The following is a 12,389-nucleotide window of genomic DNA, read 5'->3' as shown; positions in this document are numbered from 1 at the left end:
TCACAATAAGACCATCGCCTACCTCGTCACCAACACCTGCACCCCTGCCAGCGATATCCCTCGCCTGGGGCAAAGTTATCTCCGATACAAAGGAAGCACCAGGATCGGAAGGATCAACCAACAGAGTTTGATCAAGGTCCTCGAAGAATGAATCGGAGAAATCCAACATTTCATTCTCACCAAACAAAGCATCCACGTCCACGTCCACTTCTATGACATGTTCAATAGCAGCAGCAGGAGCATTCGACGGCCCAACACCATCAACTAATCTTCTCCTCTGCCAAACCACACAAATACATTGGTTTCTAAGGAGAAAAAAACAGGGCAAGGTATATATATATACGTAAAATATCAGGACAAGTATTTTTTACCTTAGCATCCTCACTAGCTCGGGCTGACTGAGACAAACCCCTACGAGGGATAACCCACTTAAGCTCTCATGGCCTATAGGCAGGCAGATGGGTGTGCATCTCAGGAACACAAGGAAGAACATTACCAAGCTCATCCCAACCATAAATGTAAGGGCTCACAATTCGGATAGGAGCAATATGCCACTTGGGATCGTGAGTCTTGCGAATAGTACGCTGAGTAGCAACAGGAGGATCCAAATCGGATAGATACTGGGAATCTCGGGCACTCTTCCGAGACATAGAAATCCCAACTCCAAAGCCATCATAAGTATCGGATTGGTGGCACCGGTAGTTCTCCACAAAAGTATCAGAGTTATATAGATCCTTCTGATCGGGAGAAAATCGATTCAACTCGTGCTGAGTAACCTTGCCTTGACTTCGGAGATTACACTCTCGGGCGATCCGACAAAAGTTATCATTGGGCTGATAAATGGCTCCTTGGTGTTCAAGCTTACATAGTACCTTGTACTAGAAGGAATTCAACGGACAGTACAGAGGAAGACGAAGGCCGGCGTCAAGTTGACCCACCGAAACTATGATCTCGTTAGGACCACAGGGGTTCTTCTCGAAGAGATCCTTGGAAAGAACACCAAACTGCCCCTCAGGAGTGGCAAAAGAAATATTGAACCGCTGGAGACGATGCCTAACCCTCGCCGAATCCAAAAACGCCTCATCAGACAGGCCGGAGAAACGCTCAGAACTGGGGGCCCTCATCGGAGATTTTACAGGACTGATAAGAAAGCAAACGGAAGCAAAGAAGTAAGAACAATGGCTAACATGGCAAAGAAAAATCAGATTGAAACAAACATACACCGACAAGAACTACCGTAAACAATGGCGGCAAAAGCTTCACAACCAGAGCAAACGAGGGAGGTTACCAGTCAAAATGACTGTAATAATCACATAACCCAAAAAAGGGAAGAAAGAAATGACAAGAATCATTGATACTAACAAAACCGGATGATTACAGACAAAAAGAGATCGGCGATAATCATCGGAGAAAACAAAAGTAAAGAAAAAGAGAAGGGACCATACCGTCTTGAAGAGCGAGATGGGGAGTTCCTCCCAGACATTATAAATCTCTTTATAGGAGACAAGAAGTTAAGAAGAAACAACAAGAGACAAAGGAGAGAAAGAATTAAAAAGATCTAAAGTCTGAAAAGAGATATTAAAGGCGACATTCTCTCCTCCCAATAGATTTTATAAGAAACCAAAGGACCACCAACCGGCGCCTCAAGTCCTACGGGTAAAAGCGCATTAAAGTTGCAGACGTGGCATAAACCAGGGACGTGGCGGAAAAGTTGCGACGGTTACATAGTTTTCTTCCCATCATGCCCTCGGCAAGTTGTAAAGGAAAGGAGCAAAATGTGTGGGTAAAATACCCGACAGCCACGTGTCAACATCCCAAGGGCTGAATATATGATGAGATGATGAGGTTGGAACACCGAATCATCCGTGGAGATAAGGATTTGTCTCAGTCGAGGCAACTGCACAAACGCCGCATGAATGACGCGTGTGTGTAAAGGTCTAATCTGCTCAGACGGTCAAGTTTAAAAAACAAGACCGCATTTAATGAAGGATAAGAACATGACTTGGGTAGTCGGGCATCGTGACAGAAGACTCGGACGATCTATACTACGACCCAGAGGTGATGAAGCACGAGGGTCTCCACAGAAGGGCAGCACGATCCAAGGGAGAGCGAGATAACTCGGAGGGAGAACCAAGTATGCCATCACGAGGGACGTTATAGAGAGAGTCCGAGGGATCCAGGACGAAGGATGACAACTCACCCAACTCGGATGATCAAGCGACCACGAGTTTATTCTATCTATAAGTACCATTCCATGTACCAGGAGATGGACAACTTATGTAATCTTAGATGGTTTTTCTACAGAAAATTCCTGAGAGAGTTTTAGATAGAGAGAAAGTGAGAAATCTAGAAGAGATATGTAACACTTTCAAGGGTAAGACCTTATAATCAATAAGAAAACATCTTCTTCTCCGTAGACGTAGGTCTTCATGGCCGAACCACGTTATATGCTTGTGTTAATCTTTACATTTCATGTTATTTACATCTTGCTCATGATGAATCTTGTATGTTTAAGTAGTTTTTAGTCTTTAATCTTACTTGGGTGTAGTAGTTAGAAAATATGCAGATACACTAATACGAGTCTCGAAGCTAAACCCAAGATGGGGCTTAAGCTCAAGCCTAAGGAAAGGTAAAGCTCAAAACCTGAGTCAGAGACAAAGTTCGATCCTAAGCTAAAAACGAGGCTAGATCTTAAGTTCAAGACATAGTAAAGATTAAAGCCTATGTCAAATATCAATTATGAGGTTAAAGAGACACTCAAGCCTAAGATAAGGTTTAAACTTAGCTCATGAAAGTATTCAAGCTAACCTCAAGATGCATCCTAAGCTTCAACCTCTTTCACCGTTATCAATCACGACTAGGTCTTAGCCCAGCCACATACCAATTTATAGATTCATGTTAGCTCTACATCTAGTCTCACAAAAAAAACTCAAGATTCGGCAACATCTTTATATCTTAAGCACATTGTTAGAGCATTGCTCGGTCGAATTCGCAAGTGTTTCTATCTCAAGCTTGTTTGTCAATGTTAGTGATCAAAACTATAAATCTTGATTTCTAGACTACTTATAGTGATGTCTCGGACTAGGATAGATTGTGTAGTTGAGCATTAGACTTCACGGTGTTCATCAATTGAAGACGAAAAACTGCTAAGGAGAGCTTGTGGAACTTCATCAACAAAAGGTATGTGGAGACTAGAACTCATCTATCACTTGGAAAGTCTATTTCTACTCTATCTCCTATATTGAGAGAAAAGTCGTATAACTATATAGTATTCGATTATGCACATTTGAGATTTCGAGCCGAGTTTAACTCGCTTACATATTTCTCGAAATATGTGTTGGTAAGCTTTTGCTTCAACCAAGTTCATCTTATATTCTTGAAGAAAGTCAAAAGATGTTCATGTGAAAATTGTCGAGTAACATCTTACATGGTTTGTGTGATACAATCATTTGGTGTAGACTTGAAATGTTTCGTTATGATTATTTCAATAACTTGAAAATTGATTTGATGTTAATAGTGTGTGAAAACGGCTGTTGTCATTCTCTAAGAAAGTTTCAATGATTGAAATAGAGTTAGAACTATTGGATTATGAACATAGTATGCATTCTTGCATGCATGTGATCCATGACCAGAACTATAGTATGCATACCCGTATGCGTACTTGTAGTTGTGGAATTTTGGGTACCAAGTACACATACCGGTACGCGTACTTGCGTAAGGTATAGGTCCGGGAATTTATGATGGGTTGGAAGTGTACTAAGGTATGCGTACCCGTTCGCACACTGGAAAACCCATACTCAGACCGGCTACTTAGGTATGCGTACCCGTATGCCTACTTGAGTGGTTAAAGTTCTAAAATCGGTTGGCTCATGAACTAATACATTTATATATTAAGAAATGCATTCTTTGCAAACCGTGGATATAATGTTCATGAATTGATTCGAGTGAATCAAACCGATTTTGCGTTAATTGTGTTCTTGTATACTTCTATGAGAATATAACAATTGAACAACTCTTTAACTAGTTTCATTTGAGTCATTTGAATTAGTTGTGATTAAGATGAATAAGGTTGATATGAGAGTGTTCATATAGCTAACCTCAGTTAACTATTGTTGAGCCAACATGGTGTGCACGTTTAGGTACGTTTACTCAAATCTAAATGAGGGTACATTTCATTTTTGCATAACAAGCTAAATTCAATCTAACGGTTGAAAGATATTAGCTTGAGTCTAATCAGTTTTTCATCTAACGGTGAATGTTGAATGCTTTGTTACCAAGGTAACTTAGATTACAAACCTTGATTTGAAAACTATATAAGGGAGAAGAACTCTAGCAACTGGGAAACCTAATCCCCACACCTCCTGTATGATACTAGTTGCGACTAGAGTCGATTCTCCTTTAACCTTAGGTTTTTCACGAAACCTGTAGGTTAACGACTTAAATACTTCATTGGGATTGTGAAGCCAGACCCAACTATTTTATCTGTAGTTGTGTGTTCTGATCTTACTTCTACTATCATGATTGAGTATTATCTTTGATAGGATTTGCTTGAGATTTATCTCCGATAAGTAAGATTAAAAGTAGTCACAAACATCTTCGTCTCATCGTTTGTGATTCCAAAATATCTTGTTCCTCTACCATCCAATTAAGATTATTGTGAGGTGATTGATAATACTAGGTTGTTCTTCGGGAATATAAGTCCGGTTTATCAATTGGTTCCAGTTCACCTTGATTTATCAAAAGACGGAACAAAACTCGTAGGTATTTCTGTGGGAGACAGATTTATCTATTCCAATAGACTTTTCTATGTGAGACAGATTTGTTTATCAAGTCTTTGAATTTGGGTCGTAACAACTCTTGGTTGTGGGTGAGATCAGCTAAGGGAATCAAGTGCGCAGAATCCTGCTGGGGTTCAGAGACGTAAGGGGCGCAACTGTACCTTGATCAGTGTGAGATTGATTAGGGATCAACTACATTCCAGTCCGAAGTTCATTGGTAGTAGGCTAGTGTCTGTAACAGCTTAATATAGTGTGGTGTTCAAAGCTGGACTAGGTCCCGGGGGTTTTCTACATTTGCGTTTTTCCTTGTTAACAAAATTCTGGTACCTGCGTTATTTCTTTTCCGCATTATATTTTGTGATATAATAGAAATATCACAGGTTGTGCGTGAGTTCAATCAACTGCGAATCCAACCTTTGGTTGTTGATTATATTGATTGACACTTGAACATTGGTCTTTGGTACCGTTCAAGTTGTTTCACATAATAACCAGGCCGTGGATTTCTATCTGTTTGATTTGCTGATTACATTGTGAAATAGAGATATAAACTCTTTGATATACTTTTCTCTAGATTGAGTCTGACTGTCTAGTTGATTCTCTTGAAACTATATTGGAGTTCGTCTATTCAGATTGCCGAACGAAATACTGGGTGCGGTTGTTAGACCCCCGTTTTTTCACATATCTTAAGACAATTCACCCCTCAAATTATGCAAGCTGAGCTATATGACCTTCGCAAAGGAATTAAGTTTTCAAATCTCTTCAAAGGAAGATACAATACCATAACTGCTCTTACAGACCGGACTTTCCCCCGCTTTTTTCACAGACGGAAAGCCATGCTAGGTCGATGCTCGACCTTATCCTTCGTCTCTTATCGTCCAATCAACAGTCATCCGGGTCAGCACTTGACCCCAACTAGATGAGGCCACAACTTCTTTTCAAGATCGACCGTGTCTTTTCTCCTCTTTCGGGTGAACAATCGACTAAACTAGGTTGATGCTCGACCTCGTCCAACCTTGTGCTCTCACATGACACACATGGATACATAAAGTTACTATGAACTCTCTTCACGCACGAGTATTCCTTTATTTAAGAGGGTATCACAACATACACCATATACATAGGCTAACTAAGTCGCAACATGTGGGGATGTATTTAAGGTATTAGTATTACGATCTATGTCTTGGTGAGTATCATATATACTTCTCACACATAAGAAGACGAATTGGTTACGAGGAGTCAAGTACAGATGATAGACTCAACTCATCGATCTATACTTTGTTATTCCTGGGATTATAGATGAGGTGTTTATCATATCCCTAATCCTTATGTAACCGACTTGAGATTAATTAGTATTTTGCAACTATAAATATAACAACCATCAATCATTCTAAAAACAATGCTAAAAGCAACTTTCTCTACAAATTTCTCTCAAAGCTTTCTTTCGACAACTATCAGCAACTTTGATTTCTTGATATCATCGGCTTCCCTCCGTACGGTCGACCCAGATATCTCATCTATCACTGTGAGTCTGTGACTGAAGCAGCATTTGAATGAATTTTCTTAGTCCAGACGAATGCTGTTGGTTATCAACCTTCCACACACATCATAAACCCTAACCATCTTAATCTCGTTTACCCCTCTTTATTTTTCATCATCTGTAAGTGGTAAAGTCTTTGGGTTATCCTATGTCCGAAATTCATCAACACCAAATTATTTATCAATCAAAAATTAAAAAATAAAATTCAACACGATATTTAAAAAGGTACACAACTGCGTTGGTGCACGTCTTATTACATTCATTAACCAGAAGCACATTTCTAGAACATTCAAAACTCTAAATATGGACATTCTACGTCCAGTAACTGAAAACTCATTCCTTAGAATATGAAAATCGAGGTATACTTTATATGGATTTTTTTGTTTTTTGCGTTATGCTCTCGAGCTACTTGAAATAAGCACTACAATTTTACCATCCAAGGAAAAAATACCATAACAATTGCTTTTCCATGTATTGAAAACTGTATGACAACTGATTTAGTGTCTTCTCATATTCAATAACCGAAAACTCATTTGGGATATTCCGAAACTTCCAAATTTTCTTTAACTGAACAATTATCGGTTCCTTCGCATTCTACCCTAGAGATCCTTAACGTGATTCCCACAGTTATATCATCCAAAACCAAATTCACTATAGTTGTTAGCTTCTTCCATTAGCATAAACAACATATCACTTTTCCACGATTTAAACAAAACAATTGTTATGATATCTTTGCACATTTATTAACTGAACATTTTTGTTTTTCACCCTCGATGTACCCTTGAGCTACTTGGAGTAAACACTATAATTTTACCATCCAAAACCAAAAACACACACTATAATAATTGCTTTTTCAGAAATCTAATTGTAAATAATACTACATCCGTTTTTAAAAAAGAGATACCAATATTTTTCATTTTTGCCTAATAATACTACTTCCATTCCTAAAAATGATGTACTATCACTTTTCAATTTAGCCTAAAAATAGGTCAAATTGGAAAAACAAAAGTAACTCTTTTTTAGAAACGAAGGAAATATCTTATCTACACCATACTGGTTCTAGTTTACCATAAAATCACATCTTAAATTCAAAAACACCAAAGCAACCATGTAAAACATTTACTACCAACAACAAATTTTCACCACGGTAACAGTCCCATAAAATTTTTCACTGTATTATTCAGTTAAAAGGAAAATTAATTTCTAAAATGGCAAGAAACACACAACAAAAGATTAACATGAAAAAGTGCGCATTACGCACGTGAGACAAGTTAGGAATCCCTAAGGGAATCTATCTATAATACGCCATCTAGAAGCTCAATACGCACTTTCAACGCCATTTTCTTTCCTTCTCCCCTTTCACTTCTCTGTTAACCACTCAGTTTCATCAGCACCAGCAGCAGCCTCGACACACAATACGGTACGCCTCTTCGCACAACCGCACCTCCCTGATCTTACCTCTGAACAATCCCTAGCTTACAGAGTACAGATTTTGTTTTCTAGGGTTTTTACAGAACGAACCCTAATAATCTTGTGCTAAGATTTGGAAATCCTTTGTAACTTTGGGGTTTATTACTTAGGGTATGTTTATTTTTGTGTGTTCGATTCTGGGTCTGTGTTGGTTTTTTGAGATTTTTGTTTAATCACCTGATCTGATTGCATTTTGGGTTTAGTTTTGGGTTTTATAGAAGTTTGGATTTGGAGTTTGATTTGCATGAGAGATTTGTGTTTTTGTTAGTATTGAGGGTTTTCTGATGTGGGTTTTTGTTTTATTTGAAGGTTAAGTTTATATATATGGATTTGAAGAGGAGGAGTGCAGGCTGTGGAGTACTAGTTTTAGTGATTTAGTTTTGTTTGTTCATTTTGAGGAGATGGGCAGCAAGTCGAAGAAGGTCGATCCGTCTGTTGGTACTTTAGTTTGGGTTAGGCGCAGGAATGGATCGTGGTGGCCGGGGCGTATAATGGGGATGCATGAATTGCCTGATGCTTGTGTCCTTTCTGCGAAGAATCAAACTCCGGTGAAGTTCTTGGGCCGAGATAATGCAAACATGTAAGTGTTTCAATACTCTTGTTTATGTGCTTTTGTTTGGGTGCTTATAACTCGTAGTGTATGGGCGACTGTTAAATTGTAGTTTGGTAAATATCTGACTTAGTGTGTGAGGTAGTGGGTAATGTGATGTTGTGTTGTTGACTGTGATTTGCATCCTGACCTTCAGGGATTGGTATAACCTTGATACGACAAGAAGGGTGAAAGCATTTCATTGTGCGGAGTTTCGTGATTGCGTTGAAAAGGCGAAGGCTTCTAAAGGTTGTCAGGTAATGGTAGGTAGTAAGAGAGCTGTGAAATATGCACGCAGAGAAGATGCTATCCTTCATGCACTCGAACTTGAAAAAGAAAGTGAGGCACAAAAACATGAAGTGGTTATTAGAGCAGTTGGTGGTACAAGGAAGGAGCACAAGGATGTGGACGCTGAAGGAAACAAGCAAGAGCTAACACAGTCTGGTATTTCGTTTGAAGACCCAAATGATAGTAACTTGAAGTTACATTCTCTGTTGAAAAAGAGAAGGAAAACTCCTAATGATTCAGAAGATGATGGAAGTGAAGGGGTCAAGCGTATGAGGGGTATCAATGATCTGGTAAATGGCGTAGTAGCAAAAGGAAAAGCTAATGTAAAATGTAAAACTGAAGTGTTGGTTCCAGTGAAGAACGCTCCTTCAATCAGTGAACCTAAAGAGGAAGATAAGTTAACTCATGTATTTGACAGCAAAAGTTCTTTCTCATTTTTGAAAAAGAAAACACAAAATCAGGTGGCCAGTATTTGTGAAACCCTGAAGAGAAAATATCGTCGCCGTCAGCTGAGAAAGGTTTTGGAGCATTCAACATTGGTGTCTGTTCCCGTTTTTTGTGATGAGGGTTCTGGTTCAGTGCCATCCTACTATCAAGAAATAAAGGATAGAAAAGATTCTATGTTAGATTCTATGGTGGATAGTTCTGTGTTGATATATAGCAGTAAAGACTTTCCAACAGGTTTAGGTCAGAAACATACTTCACCAGATGCTTCTGAATCAAGGAATAGTGAACTCTCTAGCATATCAGAAATCCCTGAGGATGACTTTTCTGATAGCAGCTTATATGATGTGCCGTTCGTTGATGATGAAACACACTGCCAAGGTAATAAGTTTTTTCTAACTTGCAGATTTTCTCTTTACCAGTCTTCCAGTACATGCCTTCTTTGTATGTATTCACTTTTCCTGCCCAAGAAGGTCTTGTTGCCTTGTACCACTGTTAAGCATTATGTATCAGTTCCACCTTCCCAATCTTTATGTTCCCAGTGATCCCTTGTGGCATGAGCCCGCGTTTATCCTTTCTACCAAATTGCGAACAGTTGATGTCCCTCATGAGCTCCATTATTTGGCCTGAATTTGAATTTCGTCTATTCGTTTCAAGAAAGTAGAAAATGCATGCTTTTGATTTCTGATTGCATAGTTCCGTTCAGTCAGGGTAGCTAACTACAAACTTGTTTCTCGGATTCTGAATCTTGAGGTTTAGATATGGGCTGTAGTTAAGTATGGGCAAGTACTTTTATAGGCATCTTCTACTCTGCCGAAATTCACCAGCGTATAAAAGCAATTGTAAGATGCTATAAGAAAAATACCATGTTATTTAAACATATCTAATTTTAAACATAAGTTGTGCAGCATAGAAGATCGCATCCTTCAAAATCTACCCCAGAATATGAACTTTGTTAATGCAGGGATTTGAAATTTGACATCTGCGTCTTGACTGATTAACCAGTAAAAAGATAAGACAGGAAAAAATGATTTCCAATTTTCTGGGTTGCACTAATATCGCCGCGGGTGTCCGACACAGCGGCGTGTTCGCGTGTCCAATACGGCAATTCTGAAAAACTATAATAAGGGGACACAGCGGTATATGTTGAAGTACCGTCAATTTTTAAGATATATATAGAAATGTAAACGAGAAAACCACACAACTGTATTTGTTTTGCACTTGTTTATAATTGCACAAGTGTATTTCTGCTAACACATGCATGTTTTCAACTATAATCTTCCTTAGAGGTAGGTGACCTTTAGTTTCAGCTTCCTAGTTTATAGTAAGATAAAAGTGTTTTAGGTGTGTCCGAGTATGCGTGGCTGTGTCCATATGGGGACACACGATACGGGGAGCCCCAATAAGTATTGGTGCAACCCAGCCAATTTTTGATAGATATTTCAGAGTTTTAGTTTCAATCTGAAATCCGTTCTTTCGAAGATACCCAGAGAAGAATGATGGCTCCTACTTTCTGTTCCCTAAAGGAAAACTTATCTGTTACCCATAATAGATTCTTTGCATCTCCATACCTCATGATAAATATGTTTTTGCTGATTTGGGCATTAAAAACAGATTGTTTTGTACTTCGCTGATTTGGGGATTCTGGTTGCAGGTGTGCCTCTCGAAGTCTATGAACCTACAAGGCTATCTGGTCAGTCTAGCCAAGTCAAATCTATATCTTTGAGCTGTGAAGGACTTGATAAATATGGGTCCACCAGTTTCACTACTGAACATCATTATAATAGCAGCAGGAAGACAAAGAAAGGTACTTCAAAGTGGCAGTTGAAAGGAAAGAGGAACTCAAGGAGCCTGGGTAAGAAAATGAATGATATGCTGTACCTGGGAAACCCAGAAAACAGGGATGTTGAAGCAGATGATTTTCTTCCGGGTACAAGTCACATGGATGAGTTATATGTAGATGTTAACCCTGAAATTCATGCTGATACCTTGGATGAGTCCTTTTTGTCCGAGGATGATGGTGGTGGCTGGAGTGAGCACGATGATGATGATGTTGCTGACCCCAGTTATGACTATTCCAGCAAATTTAAGAAACAAAGATCAAAGAAAAGGAAAGTCAAGATGTCAGCACATGGAAGAGGTGGGAAATTCATGTCCTTGTCAAGTAACAAATCTGGTGTTGCTAAACCACAGACTGAGGGAAGTTTAGCAGTTCTGTCCCTAAAGGATCCAAGGTCAGCTTCCCATCATCAATCTTTCTTTCTTGGGAACTCCAGAAATGATGTTTCAGATGTTTCGAGCATTAACTTCCAGTGGGGATCTTCACTGTTTGATGTGAATTTGGAAGTAAGAGCGAGTTACAGTGGTCAGAGTGTACCGCTGGTTTCTCTAATGAGCAAATATAGTGGTAAAGCTATTGTAGGTCATCCTCTCACAGTTGAGGTTTGCAGTTATGGTTACTGTGATATCTTGTTGAATAGCGTAAATTATTCTCCAATGGAAAATTTCTCAGATCAGCTAATACATGTTGAGGATGAAGCGGTTGCTGGTACTTCGAGGACTGAGCCTAGTTTGTACTTCTCAAGGAAAAAACCTGGTAGGCATTCAAAATCTTCAAAGAAGTCTTCCAAGAGTAAGAAAAACGGGATCACCTCAAAAAAGACCCGAAGCCTCTCTTCATTCAGCGGTCTTCCCAAGCAAGAGGCAGGAAGGCAAACACTGGTCGAGAAGTTGAAGGGTGATAATGTAATGGCTTGCATACCGCTTACGATCGTTTTCAGTAGGATAAACGAATCACTGAGCTGAGTAACTAGAAACGTTTTAGATTCAGCCTGTTGGGTTTTCCCCATATACTTTGCAGAAGAAACAAATTTTTGTTTTTCCTGTTTTCAGCATTGTATATTCTGCCGGCAGAGGTTAAAAAAGAATGTAACGATGACGACGAGTTCATCCACTGGCAGAGGAAGAGAGAAAGAAACAACGATGACCGAGTTCATCCATAATATTTCATCAGACTTAGAAATAGAAACTGGTAGCAGTAGTTTTTCTTTTTTTTTAACAATGTTGGACTTGCCGCTGTATTTGGTGCTTGGTTCTTAAATCTCTTCTTCTGTTTTTTTCAACTTCAAGGCATGGATGTAGGATGTTTTGGAATATGCTTTGTATATGATGTAATATTTTTAACTTGAGATGTAAAGAAACGTTCTTTCAGGAATTCCAAGCAGATAAACTTGTGATGGTTGGTTTAAATTTTTGGAAATGAGAAACAAGGATGTTATTACAG

General features: G+C 39.0%; 1 protein-coding gene across 2 annotated transcripts; it reads left to right on the top strand.

Annotated features, from left to right (window-relative positions):
- The first annotated feature begins 7,654 nt into the window (after nucleotides 1-7,654).
- On the top strand, nucleotides 7,655-12,316 carry LOC113318124 (uncharacterized protein At1g51745-like). 2 transcript variants are annotated; one of them, XM_026566251.1, is made up of 4 exons: nucleotides 7,655-7,735; nucleotides 8,095-8,365; nucleotides 8,532-9,487; nucleotides 10,761-12,316. In XM_026566251.1, the coding sequence occupies exons 2-4, from the start codon at nucleotides 8,187-8,189 to the stop codon at nucleotides 11,909-11,911; spliced, it is 2,286 nt and encodes a 761-aa protein (XP_026422036.1). In that variant the 5' UTR covers nucleotides 7,655-7,735; nucleotides 8,095-8,186; the 3' UTR covers nucleotides 11,912-12,316. The 2 variants fall into 2 exon arrangements, with proteins under 2 accessions (XP_026422036.1, XP_026422037.1); XM_026566252.1 differs by lacking the exon at nucleotides 7,655-7,735 and adding an exon at nucleotides 7,748-7,896.
- The last annotated feature ends 73 nt before the right edge of the window (nucleotides 12,317-12,389 follow it).

This window comes from Papaver somniferum, chromosome 10 (genome assembly GCF_003573695.1).
Source record: "Papaver somniferum cultivar HN1 chromosome 10, ASM357369v1, whole genome shotgun sequence".
Classification (NCBI taxonomy): Eukaryota; Viridiplantae; Streptophyta; class Magnoliopsida; order Ranunculales; family Papaveraceae; genus Papaver; species Papaver somniferum.
Note: the sequence above shows the minus strand (reverse complement) of the source record. Positions and strands in the feature narration are given on the sequence as shown.